General features: G+C 65.4%; 4 protein-coding genes and 1 long non-coding RNA gene across 9 annotated transcripts in view; 3 read left to right on the top strand and 2 right to left on the bottom strand.

Annotated features, from left to right (window-relative positions):
• The window catches only part of SEC16A (SEC16 homolog A, endoplasmic reticulum export factor), a 30432-nt gene extending 21463 nt beyond the window's left edge, over nucleotides 1–8969 (top strand). For all 5 annotated transcript variants that reach the window (XM_055131608.1, XM_055131612.1, XM_055131598.1 and 2 more), the window contains exons 20-30: nucleotides 72–264; nucleotides 417–590; nucleotides 839–921; nucleotides 2401–2529; nucleotides 3440–3523; nucleotides 3612–3668; nucleotides 3746–3857; nucleotides 5852–5989; nucleotides 6070–6125; nucleotides 7564–7641; nucleotides 8074–8969. In XM_055131608.1, coding sequence (XP_054987583.1) covers nucleotides 72–264; nucleotides 417–590; nucleotides 839–921; nucleotides 2401–2529; nucleotides 3440–3523; nucleotides 3612–3668; nucleotides 3746–3857; nucleotides 5852–5989; nucleotides 6070–6125; nucleotides 7564–7641; nucleotides 8074–8142 — 1173 coding nt within the window. In that variant the 3' untranslated portion in view covers nucleotides 8143–8969. The remainder of the gene's footprint in view (nucleotides 1–71; nucleotides 265–416; nucleotides 591–838; nucleotides 922–2400; nucleotides 2530–3439; nucleotides 3524–3611; nucleotides 3669–3745; nucleotides 3858–5851; nucleotides 5990–6069; nucleotides 6126–7563; nucleotides 7642–8073) is intronic.
• Nucleotides 8970–9153: 184 nt separating this feature from the next.
• Nucleotides 9154–12932, top strand: INPP5E (inositol polyphosphate-5-phosphatase E). The gene is made up of 10 exons (XM_055132373.1): nucleotides 9154–9912; nucleotides 10474–10597; nucleotides 10728–10825; nucleotides 11053–11177; nucleotides 11255–11374; nucleotides 11467–11574; nucleotides 11742–11903; nucleotides 11983–12098; nucleotides 12175–12311; nucleotides 12411–12932. The coding sequence occupies exons 1-10, from the start codon at nucleotides 9248–9250 to the stop codon at nucleotides 12541–12543; spliced, it is 1788 nt and encodes a 595-aa protein (XP_054988348.1). The 5' UTR covers nucleotides 9154–9247; the 3' UTR covers nucleotides 12544–12932.
• Nucleotides 12859–18874, bottom strand: PMPCA (peptidase, mitochondrial processing subunit alpha). The gene is made up of 12 exons (XM_055132382.1): nucleotides 18730–18874; nucleotides 18440–18642; nucleotides 18232–18311; nucleotides 17710–17792; nucleotides 17195–17289; nucleotides 16873–16973; nucleotides 16416–16679; nucleotides 16025–16236; nucleotides 15861–15951; nucleotides 15733–15795; nucleotides 14165–14309; nucleotides 12859–14026 (listed from the first exon to the last, which is right to left on the bottom strand). Exons 1-12 carry the CDS (start codon nucleotides 18801–18803, stop codon nucleotides 13860–13862), a joined length of 1578 nt encoding a protein of 525 aa, XP_054988357.1. The 5' UTR covers nucleotides 18804–18874; the 3' UTR covers nucleotides 12859–13859.
• A 124-nt stretch (nucleotides 18875–18998) lies between these two features.
• Nucleotides 18999–25290, top strand: ENTR1 (endosome associated trafficking regulator 1). Its single transcript, XM_055132392.1, has 10 exons — nucleotides 18999–19165; nucleotides 19230–19385; nucleotides 21976–22044; nucleotides 22259–22371; nucleotides 22442–22852; nucleotides 23055–23128; nucleotides 23289–23400; nucleotides 23479–23541; nucleotides 23696–23835; nucleotides 24343–25290. The coding sequence occupies exons 1-10, from the start codon at nucleotides 19096–19098 to the stop codon at nucleotides 24452–24454; spliced, it is 1320 nt and encodes a 439-aa protein (XP_054988367.1). The 5' UTR covers nucleotides 18999–19095; the 3' UTR covers nucleotides 24455–25290.
• LOC129403562 (uncharacterized) lies at nucleotides 22860–23842 on the bottom strand. The gene is made up of 3 exons (XR_008629292.1): nucleotides 23711–23842; nucleotides 23266–23514; nucleotides 22860–23054 (listed from the first exon to the last, which is right to left on the bottom strand). It is a non-coding gene; the product is annotated as an uncharacterized LOC129403562 (long non-coding RNA).
• Nucleotides 25291–25487: the final 197 nt, after the last annotated feature.

Here is a 25487-nt window from a genome sequence, read left to right as displayed (position 1 = left end):
GGCGTGGACGGCAGGCCTGAAGGTGTGGAGTCACCAGGTCTGCACATGGCTGGTACCTGTGTCGCCCACAGGAGGGCGCTGTGGTGTGGCGCCAGGATGCAGCTGTCCCGCAGTGCCGTCCCAGCTCACCCAGTTCTGACGTGGGCTCCTGCGAGGGCCCGGGATCAGCTCTGCCCGCAGGCCCGGGCCCTGACAACCCGCTGCTGGCCCCCCCGATGCCAGCTGCTGAGCCGCTGGGCCAGAGTGTGCGGCTGCTGCCTTCAGGTGGGTCCTGGCCCGCAGGCCCGAGGTGACTGGGCGGGCAGGTCAGGGCCTGTTGGAGGCCCAGGGAGAGCTGGGGCCCCCCAGAATGCCAAGGAGTCTGCCAGCTGAGAACTGCAGCCCACAGCTGACGGGCCTTTGCCTTCCACCGGCAGCGCCGCAGAGGCTCCCCGGCAGCCAGCCGGCCCTCCCCGCAGGGGTGCCCATGTTTCCTGTGCCTGCGCCCCCAGGACCCGCCCTGGGCTTTCCGGAACCCTCGGTGCCCGATCCCACAGCTCTGTACCCCGGGCCTGGCCTGCCGCCCGGCGGCCCACCTCTCCAGGAGCCAGGTGGGTCTGCGAGGTGCCGGGGGGCCGGGCGTGGCGGGGGAGGAGACAGGTGACGTCATCGACCCAGTGGGCTCCAGAGCTGCCGCGGTGCCGCCGGCTGGCCTGGTGGGTCTCGTCCCTGCCGCCTGCTCCGGGCTCTGAAGCCAAGCCCACTGCCAGAAGCATCTCTGCCCCGCCCGTGGAGATAGTGCTGGAGGGAGGGGAGCCTGGTATCCATGCCCGCTGAGTGCCTCCGATGTCCCTCGCAGGAGCGACACTGCAGGAGGCCCCCGGCAGACACCTGCTCCCGGAGCTCAGAGAAGGGGATGTGGGCGGAGCCCTGCCTGATCTGGTACTTCCGTGTTTGCACTTCCCAGAAGCTTGTCTGGGTCTGGGGAGTCTCCCACTTCCTTTCACTCTGGCTGCAAGTGGGGAGGGGTGACAGACTCCAGCAGCCCATTTTTTCCATTGCCATGTCAAGAGCACTGTAGCTCGAGTCTTGTGGGTTCAAACCAGCAACACCACAGAAGCAGCCCCTTTAGTGGCTGGAGAGGACTGTCGGTGAAGCGCCAGGGAGAGAGCCAGGAGGGCGGGGTGCACTTGGCAGGCAGAGGCCCGGGGTCGAGCCCTGAGCCAGGAGTACCCCCAAGCGCTGTTGCATGTAACCCCAAAACAGAACCAGTCTTCGAGATCAGACCAGAGCAGCCCCTGTGTAGAACGCCTTGGTCTTCCTGACTCCTGCCTTTGCTGAGGCGCGCCCCGAGGCCGTGCGCTTCTTGCTAGACCAGAAAGCCCGCAAACTTGAGTCTTCGTTAGTTCCTGAACATAGGGACCACTCTGTCAGGCTCCCCTGAGTAAAGCGCCCCGCTCTGCTCTGAGCCCATCCCGAGGGTGGACTGCTCTGAGGAGCCCTCCACAGGCAATCGAAACCTCCTTGCGGGAGAGAACTGGGACTCGGAGGGTACTAGGCGCCTTGCGAGTGAGGCCCTGGGTTTGATCCCTGGTGCTGATTGGTCCCCAGAGCACTCTCCAGACGTGGCCCCTGAGCATAACCAAGTATGGCCCCCAAACCGACCCCTTCCCCTGCCAAATGAAAGCAAAGCATCATACCTGCATTGCAGTTGGTGTCGTACCCAGGAATAAGAGTCTGCATGTTTCTGAGCCCCTGCGCAGTGCGGGGGCTACTCCTGGCTCCGCACTGAGGACTCAGGCCTGGCAGTGCTCTCGGATGCTTGTGTCGGGGCTTGAACCACATCAGTTAGATGCACAGCAGTGCCTTAGCCCTGCGCTCTGTGGCCCAGGAGTGACTGTTCTTGATGTCACTCTTTATCTTTTTAATTTAAAAAAAATTTACTTAAGGGTTGGGGCAATAGCACAGTGGGTAGGGCGTTTGCTTTGCATGTGGCCAACCCGGGTTCGATTCCCAGCATCCCATATGGTCCCCTGGGTACCGCCAGGAGTAATTCCTGAGTGCAGAGCCAGGAGTGACCTCTGTGCATTGCCGGGTAGTGACCCAAAAAGGAAAAAAAAAATTTTTTTTTCACTTAGTCTTTTTGGGTCACACTGGCAGTGTCAGGGCTTCCTCCTGGCTCTGCACTCAGGAATCACCCCTGGCGGTGCTCAAGGGATATGGGATGCTGGGGATCGAGCCCAGGTCGGCTGCGTGCAAAGGCAAACGCCCTCCCTGCTGTGCTGTCGCTCCGGCCCCTTAAGTCGTTCTTTAAAGTGCTGTGTCCTGCTGATGGGTTTTCCTGCCACATCTATGTGCCGCTGGCCAGCCTGGGCAGCTGCTGCTCTCCTGCTGAGCCTGCTCCCTGCTGCCTTGGGACAGGGTCCCCCCAGGGTGCCGCAGGACTACGAGCCCTCTGTGGGGTGGGAGCCACCGCCTCCTGCCCCGTCGCCCATCCAGGATGTGAAGAGAGCCGCACCGGCCAAAAAGGAGCCCAAGGAACCTAAGAAGGTCAGTCGGGGGCTGGGGAGACGGGTGGCAGGGAGGGCGGCGGCCTTCCACGCGGCCCACGTTGTCCTTCCAGGAGTGACCCCAGGGCATGGTACACTCTGCCCCGGAACCAGGCTTCAGTGGGGCTGTTGGTCAACACCAGGGGGAATGACCAGCGCGAGGTTCCGCTGTCCTCTCTGGGGCTGCTGTTGCACACACTGTGTCACTCCGATTGCCCCCCGGAAGCTGCGGAACGGTGCTCAAGTGCACGGTGCAGTTTCAGTCCTCTGTTGCTGTCCTAGCAGCCTCCACCCACAGTGGCTGGCAGTGAGTGGGGGTAGGGGGTCCCAGCTCCGCTGCGTGGCCGGAGGCGGATTGAACTTTCCTCAGGCTGTGCCCAGCCCAGCAGCTCCTGCAGCTGCTGTGGGGTCCTTACCGGTGCTCCCTGCTGGCTGTGGCTTGCTCTCTCAGTGGTGCCTCGTGAGTTCCATCTCTTAATTTCAGAGAATTTGGTGTTTCAACCTCTTCTCTAATTATAAGTGTCATAAATAAATAGAAGTTTATTTCAAAGTGGGCTTCCTAGGGCCAGAATGATTGCCTGGCACGCAGCTGACCCGGATTTGATCCCCAGTACCCTAGATGGTCCCTCTGAGCTGGCCAGGAGTGAGCCCTGAGCACCACCCGGTGTAGCCCAGAAACTTCAGTGGGTTTCCAGGGAGCTGCCCCCGACAGGCTGGAACTACTCTTCTGTGGTGAAGGTCTGGGGTGAAAGCAGAGCCCCCGTCCCTGGGGGCTCCCGCCCGCCCCTCGGAGGCCAGTCGGGAAAGTGCTCTCTGGCTCCTTGTCCCGATTCTCCGTGGCTGATGTGAAATGGGCCACTGCACCTGCAGCCTGCGGGGCGGGGCGGCGCTGACGCGGGCTCTCTCTCCAGAGCAGCGAGCCCTGGTTCTTCTCGCGCTGGCTCTACGGCAAGAAGCGGACCGAGGCGTACCTGCCTGACGACAAGAACAAGTCGGTGAGTGGCGGCGGGGTGGCCGGGCCCGGCACAGCTGACCCCGGCTCGGGCCTGGGCAGCTCCTCTCCTGCTTCTCTCCCGCCTGCAGATCGTCTGGGACGAGAAGAAGAACCGCTGGGTGGATGTCAACGAGCCCGAGGAGGAGGTGAGTGACCGAGGGGGCTGGGCAGCTGAGGCCCCCAACACCCCTGGGCTCCTCTGACACCCACTTTCCCTCCGCAGAAGAAGGCTCCGCCCCCACCCCCCACCTCACTTCTGAAGGCTCCACAGGCTGCGCCCCCGGGGCCTGGAGGGGCCCCCAGAGCCTCTGTGAACATGTTCTCTAGGAAAGCAGGTGAGCAGTGGGGGGCCAGCTGCCGCTCACCCACACAGCCCCGCTGACAGTGACAGCCACAGACAGTGACACCCCACAGAGTGACAGCCACGGACAGTGACACCCCACAGAGTGACAGCCACGGACAGTGACACCCCACAGAGTGACAGCCACGGACAGTGACACCCCACAGAGTGACAGCCACGGACAGTGACACCCCACAGAGTGACACCCACGGACAGTGACACCCCACAGAGTGACAGCCCATGGACAGTGACACCCCACAGAGTGACAGCCCACGGACAGTGACACCCCACAGAGTGACAGCCACGGACAGTGACACCCCACAGAGTGACAGCCCACGGACAGTGACACCCCACAGAGTGACAGCCCACGGACAGTGACACCCCACAGAGTGACAGCCCACGGACAGTGACACCCATCAGAGTGACAGCCACGGACAGTGACACCCCACAGAGTGACAGCCACGGACAGTGACACCCCACGGACAGTGACACCCCACAGAGTGACAGCCACGGACAGTGACACCCCACAGAGTGACAGCCCACGGACAGTGACACCCATCAGAGTGACAGCCACGGACAGTGACACCCCACGGACAGTGACACCCCACAGAGTGACAGCCACGGACAGTGACACCCCACAGAGTGACAGCCCACGGACAGTGACACCCCACAGAGTGACAGCCACGGACAGTGACACCCCACGGACAGTGACACCCCACAGAGTGACAGCCACGGACAGTGACACCCCACAGAGTGACAGCCCACGGACAGTGACACCCCACAGAGTGACAGCCACGGACAGTGACACCCCACAGAGTGACAGCCACGGACAGTGACACCCATCAGAGTGACAGCCCACGGACAGTGACACCCATCAGAGTGACAGCCCACGGACAGTGACACCCATCAGAGTGACAGCCACGTACAGTTACACCCCACAGAGTGACAGCCACGGACAGTGACACCCCACAGAGTGACAGCCCACAGAGTGACAGCCACGGACAGTGACACCCATCAGAGTGACAGCCACGGACAGTGACACCCATCAGAGTGACAGCCCACGGACAGTGACACCCCACAGAGTGACAGCCCACGGACAGTGATACCCCACAGAGTGACAACCACGGACAGTGACACCCCACAGAGTGACAGCCACGGACAGTGACACCCATCAGAGTGACAGCCCACGGACAGTGACACCCATCAGAGTGACAGCCCACGGACAGTGACACCCCACAGAGTGACAGCCACGGACAGTGACACCCCACAGAGTGACAGCCACGGACAGTGACACCCCACAGAGTGACAGCCATGGACAGTGACACCCCACAGAGTGACAGCCCACGGACAGTGACACCCCACAGAGTGACAGCCACGGACAGTGACACCCCACAGAGTGACAGCCACGGACAGTGACACCCCACAGAGTGACAGCCCACGGTTAGTGACACCCCACAGAGTGACAGCCCACGGACAGTGACACCCCACAGAGTGACAGCCCACGGACAGTGACACCCCACAGAGTGACAGCCCACGGACAGTGACACCCCACGGACAGTGACACCCCACAGAGTGACAGCCAAGGACAGTGACACCCCACAGAGTGACAGCCCACGGACAGTGACAGCCCACGGACAGTGGCACCCCACAGAGTGACAGCCACGGACAGTGACACCCCACAGAGTGACAGCCACGGACAGTGACACCCCACAGAGTGACAGCCCACGGACAGTGACACCCCACAGAGTGACAGCCACGGACAGTGACACCCTACAGAGTGACAGCCACGGACAGTGACACCCCACAGAGTGACAGCCCACGGACAGTGACACCCCACAGAGTGACAGCCCATGGACAGTGACAGTGTCACCCCGCGGACAGTGTGGTGTATGACCCCGCAGCCTGAGCCCTCCCAGCCTTGCTGGGGGCTGCTGCCTTCTGCCGTGACGCCTCCGGGCGGTGGGCCAGTCTGACACCTCTCTCTCGCAGCGGGCTCCAGGGCGCGCTATGTGGACGTGTTGAACCCCGGGGGCACCCAGCGCAGTGACCCGGCCTTGGCCCCTGCAGACTTCTTCGCCCCGCTTGCTCCGCTTCCCATCCCAGCCCTCGTGGGAGGCCCACAAGCAGGTAGGCCACCCAGGTTCCGGCCCCTTACCCGAGGGGGTGCCCTGGGGACGCGCCTTCTTCACCCACTCGTCTCCTTTCAGATGCAGACACGCTGCCCTCTGCAGAGGGACCCGATGCGGACGGAGAGGAGCCCAGGGTGAGGGCGCAGAGGGCACGGGCATCCCCACCCTGGTCCTGCCTGTCCCAGGGGCCGGGGAGGGGCGGGTGGGGGCACCCCGTGTGGCCCGCAGCAGCAGTGCTCTGCAGTGGGGACAGTGCCCAGGCCAGAGTCTAGGCTGAGGTGCTGCCCCGGGGCTCAAGGAGGGCAGGGCTGGGCCCTGGGCTGGCCTCGGGAGCAGCCGCCATCTCTGTTCCTCCCGCATGGCTTTTGGTCCGCAGTGTCACTCCTGCCCTCAAGAGCATATGCGACCCATGGGGGAGCGTAAGGCGCTGCCCACGGTCCCTGCCTGCCTGAGACTCGCCCTGAGCTTGCGTTTGTGTGCCCATGGCTGCTTCCTTTAAAAATGAAATACGAGGGTCGGAGCGACAGCACAGCGGGGAGGGCATTTGCCTTGCACGCGGCCGACCCGAGTTCGATTCCCAGCATCCCATATGGTCCCCCGAGCACTGCCAGGAGTAATTCCTGAGTGCAGAGCCAGGAGTAACCCCTGTGCATTGCCGGGTGTGACCCAAAAAGCAAAAAGAAAAAAGAAAAAAAAACATGAGGGTCGAGAGACAGTGCAGTGGGTAGGGTCCTTGCCTTGCGTGCTCCCGACCAGGATTTCAGCCCAGCATCCCATATGGTCCTGAGCACCACCAGGAGGGATCCCCTGAGTGCAGAGCAAGGAGCTACTCTGCATACCGCCAGGTGTCACCCAAACAAACAAAAAATGAGGGCCAGAGCGACAGTGGGAAGAGCACAGGCCTTGCACAGCTGACCTGGGTTTGTTTCCTGGCATCCCGCGTGGTCCCTGAGCCCCACCAGGAGTTACCCCCGAGTGCAGAGGCGGGAGTAATCTCTGAGCCCTACCAGTGAGCCCCAACCCCCCCTTCACCCCCAAATGTAACTGGTAGGCTGTCTACACACTTTCTTGGACTGGAAGCGTCAGTCAAACCCCCGTCTCGCAGTCCGAGCAGGGCTGGAGTGTCTAAGCCGGGCCCGTGCCGGCTCATCCGCTTGCCCTGTGCACTCTTGCTGTCGGACGGAGCGTTCGCACCCTAGCTCAGTGGCCCATTGTCGCGGGAAGTGAGCTGGCGCCTGCACCAGGGCCCTGTGGCTGCAGCTGGCATGGACGGGGAGCAGCCCGGGCGCCTTGATGTCCGGCTGAGGGCTGCGCGGTGTTCCCTTTCCTCACTGACCTTGGGGCAGCGCCGCCCTGCCGCCGGTGCCAGTGCATGGCTGCACGCGTGGCAGAAGCCCGGTTGGTGCGCGTGGCGGTGGAGGTGGAGGGGTGCGTCCTCCGTGCTGTGCCAGGGAATGCAGCTTTCTGGCGCACGCAGGCCTGAGCCATCAGCTCTCCTGCTCACGTGTCTGCATGACCCTCCCCGGCCGTTTGGCCTCTGCTGCACTGAGGCTGGTTTTTCTCTGCTCGCAGGCTCCGGGCGACGCCCCTGCTGCAGGGCATCCCCCTGGGGGGGCAGTGCCTTTCTACAACCCTGTGCAGTTTACACCAGTAAGTGTCCCGTTGTCCCCTCCCATGGGCCCCGGGGCTGACATCTGGGGCTGGTCACTCTTGCTGAGCTGGCCCTGGCCACCCCCTCAAGGGCAGCTGTGGCACATTTCATTCATTCTTCTCTGCCTTCTCTCTCATGCTCCCTCCCAGCCCCTCTAAGTGTGTGGCCGCCTGCCGTGTCCAGGGGCGCCCTCACTGCCCCACATGGCCTGCCGTGCTTCACGGTGGCCTGGTGTCCTGCAGACCCCTCGTGTGCGCGTGTACTCCTCAGCAGGTGCTTGTTCCCCTTCCCGGAGTGTCCTGCAGCTCTGCTGTGAGTGGACAGCCTCCAGCACACGTCCTCAGGCACCTTCCTGGGGGTGCTGGGGGATACTGACCCACACCCCTTGCCCGGGGCCGGCCAGTGGCAGTCAGCGCTGCTCTCGGTTGCAGGTGTCTGCCACCTCAGGAAGCTCGCGGGCGGGACGCCTGGGCGCGAGGAAACAGGCTGCGCTGAGCTAGAGCCTCGCCCGACCTCACCTCCGTGTCTCAGAGCCCACCAGCCCTGAGAAGGCAGCAGGAGGCCCCACTCGGGTCCCCACCGTGAGCCGCTCTCAGCAGCTGGACTGGCCCCGAGGTGCTGGGCGGAGAGTACGGGCCTCTGAGCCCACAGCACCGCAGAGCCCGAGAGCGCCTCACAGGAGGGCTGATCCGCCGTCCCCGGCCTCTTCCTGGGCAGAAGCTACTGAAACGGGCCGTGGGCGTGTGCCCTCCCGACCCGGGACCCTGCAGGGCCCTGGAAGGTGGGCCGCGCTCACTGACACCCCGTGAGGCCTGCAGGAAGTGGCTTACAATAATTTCTGGCAAAGCTCTGGAATCTGATACTTGCTTGGTTCTCTTCTGCCGCTGCCCCTGACTCAGCCATACCGAAGCGCCAGACCCCAGGACTGGAGCCTGATGGCAGCGGCCAAGAAGAGCCAGTCCGAGCAGGTTCTTGACCAAATCAGTGGGCGCTTTCTCTGTAGGTTCTGCTTGGTGTATCGAATCTGTAGAAATTGTGCACATGTGGGGTCACCAGTCCTTCCCGCTCTCCTGGATCACCCGATCACTAGGGAAGACAGTACTTTCTAGAATCTTCCACAGTGCGACTGGATCCGCTTGTCTCCTGGGAAAGACCGGGCAGCTTCAGCGCCTGCCAGGCCCCTGGGGTCCCAGCTGAGGCCAGCCCCTTCCTCCAGCGACCGCCGGGACCCCCACTCAGAGGCGTCCTCCGAGCGGGAGCTGCTATTTTTCCTAAATGCAAATTGTTTCACTGCAGATTGTTAAATAAATATTTTGCGCTCTCAGGATTCCCCTTTTTCCTGCTCGTGGAGAGCCTGGGCGGGGGGCGCCGAGGCGGCCGCGGGGGAGGGCGAGAGCGCGAGACCCCCGCCTGGGTCCTCCGGCCGCCGGGGGCGCTGCGGGGCGGGGCGGAGCCGTGGCGCGGAGGGGCGGGGCGCGGGGCCGGGCTGACCCCTGGGCGGCGGGTGGGCGCGGGCCGAGCCGCGCGCCGCGGCCGGTGCCGAGCCCCCGCGCCGACCGCCCGGCCTCCCTCCCGCAGCCCCCGGCGGGCACCTGCGCCCCCGCGATGCCGTCCACGCTGGCGGCGACCCCGCGGCCGGCCAGCGCGGACACGGGCCTCCCCGCCGGCGGCCCCGCGCCGCCCCCGCACGCCCCGGAGAAGCCCGGCCGCGAGGACCCGCCGGCGCCGGCCGGAGCCCCCAGGCCGCCCCCGCGGCCGCGCCTGGAGCGGACACTGTCGCTGGACGACACGGGCTGGCGGCGGCGCCGCAGCCGGGCCGGCCCCGACCGCCCCGAGCCCCGCAACGGGGCCAGCCCGGCCCGCGGCCCGCGGCCCGCCGAGGCCCCCGGGCCCCCCGCCGGCCCCGCGCCCGGCCTGAGCGCCTCCCTGCAGGAGCTCCCCGGGCCGCGCCGGGCGCCCTGGGGCTGCGCGCCCGCCAGGGCCAGCTCCTCCCTGGACCGCCTGCCGCGAGAGGCGCCCGGGGGCGCGTCCAGGCTGGCCCCGCTGCCGCCCCCGCGCCCGCTGCCCGCCCTGGACGTGAGCGTGGCCTCGGGCGCCCTGAGGACCGCGAACAAGGTGGACTGGGACTACAGGCTCCGCCTGCAGGCCCGGCTGTCCCGCGCGCACGGCGGCCCGCCCAGCCCGCTGGCCTGCGACGACTCCTCCCTGGGCTCGGCCAGGTCCGCCTTCAGCCTCCTGGCGCCCATCCGCACCACGGACGTCCGCAGCAGGTAGGGCCCCCCAGCCCGCCCCCCATGGCTCCCCTCACCCGGGCCTCCAGCCCCTGGAGCCTGCCACTCACTCCTCCCCCTGCCCCGCAGCTGCGAGGGAGTCCAGGGGCCTGTGCGCTGCTGCCGGGGGGCCTCTGGGCTTGCTTCTCTGCTCCGTCTGTCCCGTTGGGCCTGTTTGTGAATGAAGCCCGTGTCACCCCTTTCTGCCCTGTCCCCCCTCCCCCAGCCCTCTAGAGGCCAGGTCACAGCCCCAGAGTGGGGTCCTGCCTACCCAGCATCCCGGCCCAGAATTCAAATCCCCAGAGAGGGGCCGGCTCTCTCTCTCTCTCTCTCTCTCTCTCTCTCTCTCTCTCTCTCTCTCTCTCTCTCTCTCTCTCTCTCTCTCTCTCTCATACACACACACACACACACACACACACACACACACACACACACACACACACACACACACACACACACACACACACACACACACACACACACACACACACACACACACACACACACGCACACACCCCGTCCTCCCCGTAGCACTCACAGCCCGGGGTCGGCCTCCCACAGGAGCTACCTGCAGGGGAGCCTCCTGGCCAGCGGGGCCCTGATGGGGGCCGACGAGCTGGCCCGCTACTTCCCGGACCGGAACTTGGCACTGTACGTGGCCACATGGAACATGCAGGGGCAGAAGGTGAGTGGGGCGAGTGGGCATTGCGGCCCCCTGCAGGCGCCGTCCTGTGAGAGTGGGGGGCTGCGGCGGCGGGGCGGCTCGGGGGGAGTGCCGGCCGTGTCCAGGGCTGGCTGCACGCGCTCTGTGCCAGGAGCTGCCCGCCAACCTGGACGAGCTGCTGCTGCCCGCGGAGGCCGACTACGCCCAGGACCTCTACGTGGTGGGCGTCCAGGAGGGCTGCTCCGACAGGTAAGGGCCCCTGCGTGACCCGCCCGGCCCGGAGAGGGGCCCCACGCACACCTGCTGCTCACCCGTAGGGTCCAGACATCCAGGGCGCCGGCCCCGGCCCCCGGGACTTGTTCTGGTTGGTTTTGATTCGGGGCCACAGCCGGCCACGCTCGGGGGTTCTCCTGGCTCCGGCTCAGGGGTCAGTCCTGGCGGTGCCCAGGATACACGTGCCCCTGCTTGCTCTGCAGGCGTGAGTGGGAGGCGCGCCTGCAGGAGACACTGGGCCCGCACTATGTGATGCTGCACTCGGTGGCGCACGGCGCCCTCTACATGTCTGTGCTCATCCGCCGGGACCTCATCTGGTTCTGCTCAGGTGGGCCCCAGGGGGCTGGCCCGGGTGGGTGGGGGTGTCCTGCCAGGCCGCCGGCCAGCCCCTGCCTGTCCCCGCAGAGGTGGAGAGCTCCACGGTGACCACGCGCATCGTGTCCCAGATCAAGACCAAGGGCGCCCTGGGCGTCAGCTTCACCTTCTTCGGCACCTCCTTTCTCTTCATCACGTCCCACTTCACGTGTGAGTCCTGCCGGGGGCATGGGCGTCTGCAGTGCTCCCTGGTCAGGGGGCTTGGCCAGCACTGAGCCGCCCCCGGGCCACGCGTGTTGCAGCTGGGGACGGGAAGGTGAGTGAGCGGCTGCTGGACTACTCCAAGACGGTGCAGGGCCTCAGCCTGCCCAGGAACGTGCCCAACACCAGCCCCTACCGCTCGGATGCAGGTGAGGCCCCGGGGGCCACACTCCTGCCTGCCGTGCAGAGGACCCGGGGGAGCAGGGGCCGGGGGTGTGGCAGCCTTTAGGGCCACGGTGGCCCCTGCTGCCCCGCCCGGGGAGCAGGGCTCTGGCCCCTCTGCTCCAGCTGGGCTCATGCTTCCCTCCGGCCCCAGCCGACGTCACCACCCGCTTCGACGGCGTGTTTTGGTTTGGAGACTTCAACTTCCGCCTGAGCGGGGGCCGTGCGGCTGTGGACGCTGTCCTGAGGCAGGAGCTGGGCCCTGATGTGCAGGCCCTGCTGCAGCGCGACCAGCTGAGCCGCGAGATGAGGAGAGGTGCTGCCCCGGCCACGGCTGGGGAGGGGGGTGCGGTGTGGCCCCGGCCGCCGCTCCGCTGAGGCCCGGCCTGCCCTAGGCTCCATCTTCAAGGGCTTCCGGGAAGCGGACATCCACTTCCTGCCCTCGTACAAGTTCGACATCGGGAAGGATTCGTACGACAGCTCGGCCAAGCAGCGGACGCCCTCGTACACGGTGAGCTTCTGGCCCGGGGGTGTGCCGGGGGTCGGGTGCCCCCTCCGAGCCTGTGCCAGCCCCTCCTCTGCCCCAGGACCGTGTCCTGTACAGGAGTCGTCACGCGGACGACATCTGTGCGCTGCACTACGCCTGCTGCCGCGGGGTCAGGACCTCGGACCACCGGCCCGTGTACGGCCTGTTCCGGGTGAAAGTGAGGCCAGGCAGAGACAAGTCAGTACCTGCCGGGCCCGGAGTCGCACCCGGGGGTGGGCGCGTGGCGTAGCTGGGGCAGGAACCGCAGGGCACCCCTGACAGCTCGTCCACCCACAGCATCCCACTGGCCGCTGGCAAGTTTGACCGGGACCTGTACCTGCTCGGGATCAAGAGACGCATCTCCAAAGAGCTCCAGCGGCAGCGGGCACTGCGGGGCACCAGTGCCAGTCTGGTGTGCACCATCTCCTGAGTCTACTGTAGAGCCACGGCTGAGAAACCACCCCAGGCCCCCCGCACTAACCTGTCACGCCCTCCTGGACGCTCCCCTGCTGTGACCCGGGCCACGCTGCAGCAGGTGGCAGACACGTGCAAGGGGGGCCCTCCCGGGCTGTCTGAGGGTCATCAGCGGTGCTGATGAGCCAGTTCTGGCCACTGACGCCCTAAGCTCAGCGTGCCACCACCTCACCAGCTGCACGGGACATCGCCAGGCTTGATTCGGGCAGGATCTAGACCCTGTTCTTGCTTGCTATGTCTCCCCCCAAACAAACACATGGGCTTCAATGTGTAGATCTGGGGTGTTTAGTCGTCTTAAATTATTTATTTTTCCATATTTATAAATAAATGCAAATATCGACTCTACACATTCCACCCACACTGGGCTCTGCATGCCCGTCTGAGAACAGACCCCACGTGCCACTGGTTGTGACAACCAGGCACTGCCCCGCCAGCATGAGGCACCACCACCCGCACCCGTGGCTGCCCCACGCTGGAGTCGATTCCACAGGACTTCAGTCGGGACAGGCAGGCTTGGGTGCCAGCCCAGACTGCAGGGACGCTCGAGGGGCACCTGTCCTTGTGTGGCCACAGGTCAGCTCTGGGTCTCTGGAGACTGCGCCAGCTCCACCGTCCGCTCACCGAGCACTGACCCTCACTTGGCCCCAGCCGGAAGCCAGCAGCTTGTCACTGGCCCCCACATTTAAGGGAAACAGGTCAGGAAGTGCACCCCGAACTGTTGCCAGCCTGGGAGGGTGGTGAGGCAAGACTGAGCATGACGGACAGAGCCCCGGGAAGCTGGCTGCCGCGGGGGGGAGGGGGGAGGCACTCCAGGGCTCCTGCGGGAGGAGGGAAGGCGCCCCAGGGGAGCAGGCATGGGCTTCTGGCAGGTTCTACAGAGACTGAGCACCTGAGGGTCACCTGGGCATGCTGGGGCACAGGGGCCGCGGAGTGAAGGCAGCGGAGAGTTCTGTTCTTGAGGTGTTTATTCGAGCCCTCACACCTCACCCACCTGACTGCAAGGCCAGGCTTCTGGGGGCTTTGTTCCCTTCTCGGGACCCCTCACTGCAGCAGGCCCTGGATCTCCCCCAGCAAGGCCGCGCAGGCTGTGACCCACCCCATCTCCTCGCTGCAGGCGACTCCAGGCCCCAAGCTGGCCCCCGCCACGCGCACACGTGCACACTGTCCGAGTGGGCCCACTGAGGGCGGCTCAGTGAGATGGAGGGTGCTCCTGCAAACCCAGCAGGGGCCCGCTGCAGGCCTCGGACACCCCCGGCTGGAGCCCGGGCAGCCCTAGCGGAAGAGCCGGTAGGCCCTGGGCAGGCGGCCATCCTTGCACAGGGCTGCCTGGATGTGCTCGTAGCTGGGCAGGCCTGACAGGTCGCCCAGGGCGGCCACCGCAGGCTTCCCGCGCAGCATCTTGGTGGCCACTCTCCGGATGTCGCTGGGCTGCACCTGGCCTGCTCGGAGAAGGGGCAGCGTCGGGGCTGAGAACAGGCCCTGGGGCAGGGCCGCCTCCACACTGCCTGGCTCAGGACAAACCCCACCCGAGCCTGAAGACCTCTCCCTAGGCCGGCCCCCCGGGATGGGACACTCACGGATCAGCTCGCACAGCTCGTGGGGCAGCTTTCTGGACTGCGTGGCCAGCACCTGCCTCCCCACGTCCTCGAAGATGACAGGCCTGGACTCCAGGTTCATCATCAGCATGGACATCAGCTGCGTCTTGGCGCGGTCCAGCTCTACCTGGGGGGGCGACAGCCATGTCCTGCCCAGCCAGGCTCCCCCACAGCCCAGAACGAGGACCAGAGAACCCCGCTGCAGGAGGGACCCTGCACGGGCCACGGCAAGGCTTTGGGATTCTGCAGCTTCTCGGAGACTCTGTTTACCGGCCCTTTGTTTTGGCTTTTTGGGTCACACCCAGTGATGCTCAGGGGTTACTTCTGGCTCTGCACTCAGGAATCATTCGTGGCGGTGCTCGGGGGACCGTATGGGATTCCGGGGATTAAACCTGGGTGGGCTGCGTGCAAGGAAAATGGCCTCCATGCTTATCCTATGTTGTTCTGACCCCTTCAATATAATTTTCTAAAAGAGTCTACTTTGGGGACTTTGGGGCCCACCCAATGGTGCTCAGCCCACGTTTTGATATTTCAAACATTTTTATCCCTTGATGCTTCTTTTTTGTGATAAAAACATATGACGGGCTGGAGCAATAGCACAGTGGGTAGGGCATTTGCCTTGCACGTGGCTGACCCGGGTTTGATTCCCAGCATCCCATATGGTCCCCCGAGCACCGCCAGGAGTAATTCCTGAATGCATGAGCCAGGAATAACCCCTGTGCATCACCGGGTGTGACCCAAAAGCCAAAAAAAAAAAAAAAAAACACACATATGACAAGTACAGGGACACAGATGTGAAGACCAAAGATGTTCACACACCACACTCATGCAATTGTGCGTGAATGTGTGTGCATGATGTGTCTACATGTGTGCATGTGTAAATGTGTGTGTAGATGTGAGTACTCGTGTACACGCACCCATCTTCATGTATGCATGTGTTCACGCATAAGTCTATACGTGTGCATCTGAAAGTGTGCATGCAAGTCTACACCTGTGTGAATGTATACGCACACCTGAGTCTACTCATGTATGCATGAGCATGTGTGCACGCATGTGAGCCTAATGCACGTGTGCATGTGTGGTTGTCTGCATATACTGAACGCGTCTTCAAGTGAATATGTGCATGCAGATCTATATATACATGGGTACATGTGTAACTATACATACACAGGGTGAATATATCCAATCGTGTGCATGTGCCTGGCTCCTAGCTCTGAGGGTTGCAGTAGGTACTCAGGTGTGGGAGCCCCGGAGGGGGCGGGTGGGGCGGGGTGGGGCAGGGCAGTGGGTAGTTCATTGGTGAAACCCAGGAAGCAGGACCGCGAGATGGCCCAGGGGAGCTGTGGAAGGCCCAGGGGCCCCTCTGGGGTGCAGGTTGCCCAGAGGCCTGTATCCACATCCGACCAAACCCATGCTGGAGAGCCAAACCCATGGAGTGGAGACAAGCCAGAGGCCGAGCGGATGGACGCAGAGATGGTCTCTGCCCCAGCCCAGTGTGAGGGACACACAGCCCCCGAGGGCCACCCACGCCCCCTGGGCCGCGCACTCACCTCGTCCGGCGCCCCACACATGAGGACGAACTCCTTAGTCAGGATCTCCACCATCTCCCGCACCTACGGGAGCAGCTGTGAGTGCTGGGCTGGCGGCGCCCAGCACCCTCCCGGGCTCAGAGCCTCACCTGGCGGGGGTCGGCGCTGGCGTGGATGCACAGGAGCCCCGTGTCCTCGTAGCTGTGGTGGTACGAGGTGGCGCTGTACATCCAGTGATGCCTGAGGGGCAGAGAGGGAGTCGGTCCTGGGCGCCAGGGCCACCGCCCCGCACGTGGCCGCACGGCCCACCCACCTGTTGAGGACGTTGAGGTAGAGCCTGGTGAACATGCCCTTGCCTGGGCCGCCAGCTGAGAAGGAGCCACCGCCCCCCATCATCATGTTGAGCACGGCGAAGGGGATGAAGTCGGCCTCCAGGAAGGAGCAGCTCTCCAGGCCCAGCATGACGTGCGCGAGCTCAGGGAACGGGCTGGGTCCAGGGCTGATGTTTGACATGTCTCGCTCCAGCTGCCACGGGAGAACGCGTGGCCCGGGGTTACCCTCAGAGCCAACCCCGCAAGGACAAGAACCACCCAGAAGCTCCTCAGTGTTAATGACCCAGCTTCCGGGAGAGAGCGAGGTGGTGCCTCAAGCCACGCATGGTTCACCCCACACCCGGGCCCCGGAGAGCAGGTGACCGGCCTTACCGTGACGATCCCACCCGTGTACTGTGCAACCGAGCGGTCCACGGCTGCTGCCGGCCCGCGCCCCCAGGCTGGCTGAGCTCCCAGGAGGTACTTCCTGGCACATTCCACCAGGTGCTCGTGCTCCATGCCCACGCCCGCCAGCACCATGCGGTCGGGCGTGTAGTAGTTCCTCAGGTAGGCGTGCAGCACCTCGCGGTCGATCCTGGCTATGTTCTCCGCGGGGCAGAAGCGATGGAGACCGACCGTGTTTCCCCGATACGCCGCCTGCGGGAGAGGAGAGGCGCCCTCAGGGGCGTCCACCTGTCACCAGTGCCCGCGACCCCGAGCTAAGAGCTGGGCCCAGGAGGCACGGTGTGCTGGCCCCGCACGTGGCTGAGCCTGGGGACGGGCAGACCCCCAGCCCACCCAGAGAAGCGGGTGACCAACTCCTGCCCTCGCCCCCGACCAAGTCTCTCACTTCGTGAATCATCTCTGTGAGGAGCGGCTCAGGGTCCGGCCGCATGTTGAGGTCCTCCAGCTCGAACTGGACAGCCATCCTCGCCATCTCTATCTCCTCGTCTGCAGCGTGCGAGGCCAGACTCGGTCCCTTGCACCACCAGGGCAGAGCCAGGCCACGCTGGGCCTGCTCCGTGCTGCAGCCCATCCCGCCCACGTCCTCACACTGTGGTGACGGGTCAAGGGCGCTTGGGACAGGGAGACCCCAGCCAGGCTCACGGCCACTCGCGAGCCTGTACCGGCCTGCCCGCCTCCCAGCAGCCCCTCACGCAGCCAGGACCCACCTGTCAGCCTGGGGCGCAGGACCACGCCGGCCAGCAAGCCCACAACCGTGTCCAGGCCCCTGACGTCGGCAGACACAGCGTACATGGTCGTGTCTCTGGGAAAGACGACGCGTGGCCTGAGTCGGCCACAAAGTGCAGGCCCTACAAGGATGCGTGCACAGGGCCCGGACGTGCCGGCCAGTCTGGGCAGCACCCCGGGAGCCGGAGGGTCCCAAGCAGAGTGGGGGAACAAGTGTTTGGCCAGTCGGACCAACTGTCCAGGTCCCACCACGAGACAAAACCACGGCTGGTGCTCTCACGGCCCCAGCGGCAGGGCCAGCCTCGTCCTAGCTGCCGCTTCCCCCAACTCCCTCCTGGGCGCTGCACCAAGGTGGATGCCCGGCCCGACATGCACCCCCAGCCCCCGCCTTGGACCATGCTCCCCAAGGGCAGGGCTGCCGTGCGCTGCTGCCTGCGTGTGCCACAGCGTCGTGCAGGGGTGCAGGGGGACGGACAGAGGGTGAACAGGCCGGTACCTCGAGGTCTGGCAGTCACAGATGCCGCCGTGCTGCTCCAGGGCAAGCAGGATCTCATCTTTGCTGCCAAACTCGTCAGTGGACTGCAAGGACACACGGACAGTCAGGCAGCAAAAAAAAACACCCAAGAGGCAGACTGGCCACAGGGTTTGGGCCACACTCGCTGTGCCCAGGGATGGCTGCTGATGGGACTGAACAGGGGTCAGCAGCGTGCAATGCCCTACACTGCCCCCAGCCACCGGAACACAAACCTTTCTCTTGTGTGTGTATGTGTGCGTGTGTGTGTGTGTGGGGGGGGGGTCGCATCTGGCGGTGCCTGGGCTGCTCCTGGCTGGGCACTCGGGAATCACTCGCAGCAGGCTCGGGGACTATCTGGGACCCCGCGGACGGAGCCCCGCGTGCAAGCAAGCGCCCTCCCCGCTGCGACCCCTCTCTGCGGCCCTGCAGAGGCGCTTCCCGGCGACCCCCGCTGGCCCGGCTCCCCCAACACCGCCCAGAGCCCGTCACGAGACAGACGCTGACCGAAAACGCCAACTTTTCCAAAAAGTGTGCGATCCCGCTGATGTGCTTCGCTTCGTATCTCGATCCCGAGTTGATGAGCACTGGCGAGGGAAGGGGCCAGGGCGGGTCAGCGCGGGTCAGCGCCGCCCGCCCCGCGCCCCGCGCCCGCGCCCCCGCCCCGCCCCGCGCCGCGCCCGCGCCCCGCGCCCCGCGCCCCGCCGGCCCTCACCTCCCACCGTGCAGAACTGCCCGAACTTATTCTGCGAGGCCACGCGGAGGCCGTTGTCCAGGGCGGTCACTCTGGTCTCGAACTTCTCCTGCCCGTCGGCTGTGGCGAACACAGGCTTGGGGACGCCGGGCAGGGGCAGCGAGAGCGGGACGCCGGGGTACCCCCCGCCACTGCTGAACGGCCGGCTCGGGGGCGCGCCGCACCTGCGGACGGCGGGGTCAGGCCGGCGCCCCGCCCCCGCGCCCCCGCGCCCGCCCGCGCGACCCGAGGGGGCGGGGAGGGACGCGCACCTCGGCCGCGGGCGGCGCCACCCGCCCGAGCCCCGCAGCAGCCGCGTCGCCGCCGCCACCACCGCCGCCGCCATCCCGGCCTCGCGCGCCTCCGCCGTCACTTCCGCTTCCGCCGCAGACCCCGCCCCGCGGCCTCCGGGCAGGCGCGCCCCGGCCGTCACGTCCGCTTCCGCCGAGGGCCCCGCCCCCGCGGCCTCCGTGCGGGCGCGCCTCGGACGTCACTTCCGCCTCCGCCGAGGGCCCCGCCTCCCGCGGCCTCCGTTCGGCGCGCGCTTCCGGTGCGCGGAGCGGGAGCGGCGAGCGGCGGCGGCGGCCGAGCGGCCGGAGCCGGGGCCATGCGGCGGCCGCGGCCGGGCTAGCCGCGCCATGTCCGGCTACGCGCGCCGCCCGGGCGTCCCCCCGCTGGCGCGGGCCCGCAGCCTCGTCGTCCCGGACGGTGAGCGGCGGCCGGGCCGGGCAGGCCCCTTCCGGCCGGGCGCTGAGTGTCCCTGTCCCCGCAGCTTCCGCCTCCTTCGCGCGCCGGCCCCGCCTGCCCCAGCTGGACTGCGAGCGGCCCCGCGGCCGCGACCCCGACGCGCCCGGCCCCGGCCCCGGCCCCCGGCCCGCCTTCACGTGCTACGTGCCCGGCCCCGCGCTGGCCTCGGCGGCGGACGCAGGTGAGGGTCGGCCGCCCCCCGCGGCCCACGTGCTGCCCGGCGACCCCACCCCGGTGTTCAACAGTGACCGACCGCGACCCCGCACTCCTCCCTACTGACTGGTGACCCCTCAGCCCCCCGTACTGACCGGTGACCCCGCACTCCCCCCATACTGTCCAGTGACCCCACACTACCCCCGTACTGTCTGGTGACCCCACACTACCCCCGTACTGTCCAGGGACCCCACACTCCCCCCTACTGTCCAGTGACCCCACACTCCCCCCGTACTGACCGGTGACCCCTCAGCCCCCCGTACTGACTGGTGACCCCACACCCCCCCCCCGTACTGTCCAGTGACCCCACACTCCCCCGTACTGACCAGTGACCCCACGCTTCCCCCCGTACTGACCGGTGACCCCACGCTCCCCCCGTACTGACCGCCGATCTCACGCTCCCCCCAATACTGACCACTAATCCCACACTCCTCCATACTGACCGCCGACCCCACACTTTGCGTACTGACCAATGACCTCATACTCTTTCCCCCTCCATACGGCCTGGTGACCCCACATCCCCGGTACTGCCCGGTGACCCCACACCCCAATACTGCCTGGTGATTCCACACCCCCCCATACTGCCTGGTAACCTCACGCTTCTCCATACTAACCGGTGACCCCACACTTTCCCCTTACTAACCACTGACCCCACGCTCCTGCATACTAACCGCTGACCCCACACTCCTCTATACTGACCGCTGACCCCACACTCCTCCGTACTGACTGGTGACTCATCAGCTTCCCATACTGACCAGTGACCACACACCCCATACTGACCACTGATCCCATGCTCCTCTGTACTGACCAGTGACGACTCAGCCCCCCCATGCTGACCAGGACCCCACACTACGCTTACTGACTGGTCTACACCGCCCGATACTGACCAGTGACCCCACACTCCCCCAGTACTGCCTAGTGTCCTCACAGCCTTCAGTACTGTCTGGTGACCCCACACTCTCCCATACTGACCAGTGACCTCACACTCCCCCCATACTGACTGGTGACCCCACACTCCCCTTATACTGTCCAGTGACCCCACAATCACCCTGTACTGCCTGTTGTCCCCACAGCCTTCAGTACTGTCTGGTGACCCCACACTTCTCGTACTGACCAGTGACCCCACACTCCCTCCATACTGACCAGTGACCCCACAGCCTTCAGTACTGTCTGGTGACCCCACACTCCCCCCCCATACTGCCCGGTGACCCCACAGCCTTCTGTCTGTGATAAAAGTACTGTCTGGTGACCCCATACTCCCCCAGTACTGACCGGTGACCCCACCCCTCTGGTATTCAACAGTGACCCCACATTCCCCTGTACTGCCCCGTAACCCCGCACCCCCCCGTACTGACCAGTGACCCCACACTCCCCCCATACTGTCCAGTGACCCCACAATCACCCTGTACTGCCTGTTGTCCCCACAGCCTTCAGTACTGTCTGGTGACCCCACACTCCCCCCCCCCCCCATACTGCCCGGTGACCCCACAGCCTTCTGTCTGTGATAAAAGTACTGTCTGGTGACCCCATACTCCCCCAGTACTGACCGGTGACCCCACCCCTCTGGTATTCAACAGTGACCCCACACTCCCCTGTACTGCCCCGTAACCCTGCACCCCCCCCCCGGTACTGACCAGTGACCCCACACTCCCCCCATACTGTCCAGTGACCCCACAATCACCCTGTACTGCCTGGCATCCTCACAGCCTTCAGTACTGTCTGGTGACCCCACGCTCCCCGTACTGACCAGTGACCCCACACTCCCCGTACTGACCAATGACCCCACACTCCCCCGTACTGCCTTACTGTCTGGTGACCTCAAACTCCCCCATACTGACCGGTGACCCCGCACCCCCCGGTACTGACCAGTGACCCCACACTCTCCCCCCATACTGCCCAGTGTCCCCACAGCCTTCAGTACTGTCTGGTGACCCCACACTCCCCCATACTGACCGGTGACCCCACACTCCCCCCGTACTGCCCAGTGACCCCACAGCCTTCAGTACTGTCTGGTGACCCCACACTCCCCCAGTACTGACCGGTGGCCCCACCCCTCTGGTATTCAACAGTGACCCCACACTCCCCCGTACTGCCCGGTAACCCCGCACCCCCCCTGGTACTGACCGGTGACCCCACACTCCCCAAGGTACTGACCGGTGACCCCACACTCCCCCGTACTGCCTGGTAACCCTGTACCTCTGGTACTGACCAGTGACCCCACACTCCCCCCATACTGTCTAGTGACCCCACACTCCCCCTGTACTGCCCGTGTCCCCACAGCCTTCAGTACTGACTGGTGACCCCACACTCCATACTGACCAGTGACCCCACAGCCTTCAGTACTGCCCGGTGACCCCACACTCCCCCCGTACTGCCTGGTGACCCCACACCCCCCCACAAGCTGCCTCACAGGGGCCCCACTGGCCTATAGTGGTTACACCGGAATCTCGGGCTTGTGGGAGCCCTGGGCACTGGGGGTGTCCAGCACCGGTGGTCCTGAGGGGGTGCCTGGAGGGTCCCTGCTGGGCGCCTGCTCAGGACAGCCGCTGTGTCTGCAGGTTTTGACTATGGGAAGGGGAAAGGTCTGAAGCCGAGTCCGCTGGGTCCCCTGGAGACACATTTTGGAGGTAGCGGGGGACGCTGGGTTGGAGGGAGGGGCGCGGGTCTGGGATGGCGATTCCCCAGGCCAGTTGGGCCCCTTAAGGCTGCCCAGCTGTGGCACAGCGGGGGCGTCATCTGGCCAGGGAGGGCTCGGGGCACGCTGGGGGCGGGAGGTCGGGGTGCGTTTCCGGAAGGGCGAGCCTCTGCCCAGTCGCCCGCCGAGAGCCGTGCTTGTTTCAGACGGGAAACTGGAGGGTCTGGAAGAGGCGAATCCCTTCTCCTTCAAGGAGTTCCTGAAGACCAAGACGCTGGGGCTGCTGGACGAGGAGCCCAGCGGCAGGCCCTACGCCAAGGCAAGCTGTGCCCGCGGGGGGGGTCAGGGGTCGGGCCTCCCGGGCTGAGCCCAGCTTCCGCCCTCCGCAGGGCGTCTCGGGGCACTCTCTGGGCCTCGGCCTGGACCCCCCGGCGTCTCAGACCATGGGCTACGGCCTGGAGTACCAGCAGTCGTTCTTCGAAGACCTGACGGGGGCCGGCGACCTTCTGGACGAGGACGACGAGGACGACGAGGAGGACAGCTGGGTCGGGGCCTACCTGCCGGCCTCCCTGGAGCAGGCCCGGCCCGCACGCGCGGCCGCCAGCACGTCCCCGCGTGGCGAGTACGTGTCCTTCTTCTCCGCCCCGTCCGAGCTGAGCGCCGGGCCCGAGTGCCTGCCCTCCTGGACGCTGGGGGACCCCGACTCCTGCGTCTCGCCCGCGGGGAGCCCCGGCGACTTCGCCCACAGAGAGTCCCTGGGAGACCGGCACCTCCGCGCGCTGCAGATCAGCTACGAGGCAGTGAGTGGGGCTGGCGGACGGGGAGCTTCCCTCTGGGGGCCCCGAGGGCAGCCGAGCCACACCCCCGCCTTCGCGCCCGCCTGGTCCCGCGTTCCAAGTCAAGACTTGAGCAGCCCGTGTGGGCAGGAGGGGCCGTGTCGGTGGACCCACGCTGGCCGGCCGGTCTCTCGGCCCCCGTCTAATCAGGGTTTTCTCTCGACAGCTGAAAGAGGAAAATTCGAAGCTCAGAAGAAAACTGACCGAGGTCCAGAGCTTCTCTGAAACCCAGACGGAAATGTATGTAAGCTCGGGCACCGCGTGGCTCCGCCCGCGTCCCAGTCCTGCAGACCGCCCCTCCCAGCCCCGCGCCTGCTCCTCCTCCAGGGCGCCCTCGGTTCCATTGGGGCCCGCTCAGGGGAGCCCCGACTTCTCACCCCGCCCTTTCTTGTGTGCTGAGGGTGAGGACGCTCGAGCGGAAGCTGGAGGCGAAGATGGCCAAGGAGGAGAGCGACTACCATGACCTGGAGTCCGTGGTCCAGCAGGTGGAGCAGAACCTGGAGCTGATGACGGTACGGCCAGAGCCAGGGCAGGGGAGGGGGGGGAAGCGAGCCGCAGGGCCCACACTGACTTCCGCTGTCTTGGAGCAGAAACGGGCCATGAAGGCAGAAAACCAGGTGCTGAAACTAAAGCAGGAGATGAGTTTGCTCCAGGTAACCACGCTCTGCTGGCTGCGCAGTGCGTTCCCATTCCTGGGGACCCCAAACAGTTTGCATGGGACACTCCCCCCGCCCGCCGTGCAGGTCTGACTCAGCCTCCCCCCACCCCCCAGGTACTGTTCTCTGACCCAGCCCCCTCTCCCCCAAGATACAGGTCTCTAACCTCAAGCACGACAACGAAGTCCTGCGCTCGGGCGAGGGTGCCAGCCTGACCGTGGTGAAGCAGAACACAGACACAGCCCTGCAGAACCTCCGCCTGGTCATGAGCAATGCTCACACCTCCATTAAGTGCGTGTCTGCTGGGGCAGCGGTGGTGCCTGTGCCCCGCCTCTGGGGGGTCCGAGGGAGGGGTCACCCGCCTGCTCTGGTGCGACCGGCCTAAGGTCCCGAGACGCAGGTTTGGAAAGAATGCGAGTGAGGAGGAGACAGACCCCCTCCAGGGGGGCGGGATGAGTGCGGGTCTCCTGTGGGTGAACCTAAGGAAGGCGCTTGGAGTCTGCAGTTTGGCGCCAGAACAACTGTACAGCAGGGAGGGCTTGCCTTGCGTGGGACTGACCCGAGCTCAATCCCCGGGACCCCAGAGGGTTCCCCAAGCACCGCTGGGGGTGATTCCTGAGTACAGAGCCAGGAGTAAGGCCTGAGCATGGCCGGTGGGACCTGACCCCCCCCCCCCCCCCCGTCTACAGCTGTGGCTTGGGGGGGAGCATGCCGTGGGGTCTGCAGGGTCTTCCTGGCTCTGGGCCGCTCGGCGCTTCAGAGCACCTGAGGCTGCTCCTGATGTCCTTGTCGTTGTAGGCAGCTCATTTCTGGAGCTGAGAAGTTGAATCTTGTTGCTGAAATCCTGAAATCCATAGACAAGATTTCTGAGATCAAAGAGGAGGAGAACGAGGAGGAAGAGGAGTCTTGACTGCTTCCAGCTGGGAGCTGCTCCCATCCCAGACTTGCTCCTGAGACCCGGGTAGATGCCTTCTTCGACCCGCAGCCTTCCCTGTAGCGACTGCTCCTCCTGACTGCGCCGCCTCTCCTGGAGCAGTCCTGTGGGCAGTCAGTGTGGGCCTGAGGCGCCCTTTGTTGGGGTGAGCTCGGGAGTCCTCTGGGGCAGCCAGCGGCCCCTAGAGTTCAGCCTGGGAACGGCAGTTTGTTGAGCGTCCTGACACCCTGCAGCCCCACGGGTAGAAAGAAACGCGGGCCAGGGTAGGCCGGGGCCGGGGGAGGTGCCCCTGCTCACAGCCCGCCCGCCTCTGTGTGGGCACAGGTGTGCTGCCCAGCGGCCTTCAGATCCCAGCGCTGCTGCTGACCCGAGGCAAGTGGCATTTCATGCCCCTGTTGAGGACTCAGCCGCGGCCCCCAGGACGGGGTCCCTGCGCACGTGCCTTCTGGCTGTTTTTCCGCAGCTGATTTAAGTAACTTCTTTTCCCCTCGTTTGCACTGACACCTTACCTAATAAATTCTGCCATTTGTGCACACAAACACGCGGTCCGTTCTCTGAGCCAGCTGTGCTGGAGCCTGCCTGTCCTAGGCTGCTGGGGCTGCGGGTCCCTTCTCTTGGAGCATGCCTGGGGTCTCGTGCGTAACACTTCAAGACGTATTTGGACGGTGCAACCCGTCCAGATGATCTCAGCTCAGGTAAAATTGCCACCCAGCCCTGGTGACCGCTTGTCCGGGATGGATTGGAGTGTGCAGGGAAGGGTGGGGGAGAAGTCTGAGCTTCTGCCCCAGCCGAGCCGCCAGAAAGGGAAAGCTGGGGGCGGGGGTGCACGGAAGGTGTGTTCTGTGGGGAGCAGGGAAGGGCCTGGTGGGGGTGCGGGGAGGGGCCTGGGGGGAGCGGGGAGGGGCCTGAGGGGGTATAGGGAGGGGCCGGGGGTGTGGGGAGGGGCCTGGGGGAGTGGGGAGGGGCCTGGGGGAGTGGGGAGGGGCCTGGTGGGAGCGGGGAAGGGCCT

The sequence above is a fragment of the Sorex araneus genome, chromosome 1 (genome assembly GCF_027595985.1).
Source record: "Sorex araneus isolate mSorAra2 chromosome 1, mSorAra2.pri, whole genome shotgun sequence".
Lineage (NCBI taxonomy): Eukaryota > Metazoa > Chordata > Mammalia > Eulipotyphla > Soricidae > Sorex > Sorex araneus.
The sequence above is the reverse complement of the archived record's forward strand: the minus strand, read 5'-3'. Positions and strand labels throughout refer to the sequence as shown.

Excerpts from the sequence above, each read along its gene's own strand:
- PMPCA (XM_055132382.1), bottom strand. The coding sequence starts at position 18,803 with ATGGCGGCGGCGGTGGTGGCGGCGGCGACGCGGCTGCTGCGGGGCTCG. Across the intron at positions 15,796-15,860 it reads CCAGCGCCGACCCCCGCCAG|GTGCGGGAGATGGTGGAGAT; the intron begins GTGAGGCTCTGA and ends CTGCTCCCGTAG. Across the intron at positions 14,310-15,732 it reads TGTGTGGGGCGCCGGACGAG|GTAGAGCTGGACCGCGCCAA; the intron begins GTGAGTGCGCGG and ends TCGCCCCCCCAG.
- ENTR1 (XM_055132392.1), top strand. The coding sequence starts at position 19,096 with ATGTCCGGCTACGCGCGCCGCCCGGGCGTCCCCCCGCTGGCGCGGGCC. Across the intron at positions 19,386-21,975 it reads GGCCTCGGCGGCGGACGCAG|GTTTTGACTATGGGAAGGGG; the intron begins GTGAGGGTCGGC and ends CTGTGTCTGCAG. Across the intron at positions 22,853-23,054 it reads TGCAGATCAGCTACGAGGCA|CTGAAAGAGGAAAATTCGAA; the intron begins GTGAGTGGGGCT and ends TTCTCTCGACAG.
- INPP5E (XM_055132373.1), top strand. The coding sequence starts at position 9,248 with ATGCCGTCCACGCTGGCGGCGACCCCGCGGCCGGCCAGCGCGGACACG. Across the intron at positions 9,913-10,473 it reads ACCACGGACGTCCGCAGCAG|GAGCTACCTGCAGGGGAGCC; the intron begins GTAGGGCCCCCC and ends GGCCTCCCACAG. Across the intron at positions 11,575-11,741 it reads CCCCTACCGCTCGGATGCAG|CCGACGTCACCACCCGCTTC; the intron begins GTGAGGCCCCGG and ends CTCCGGCCCCAG.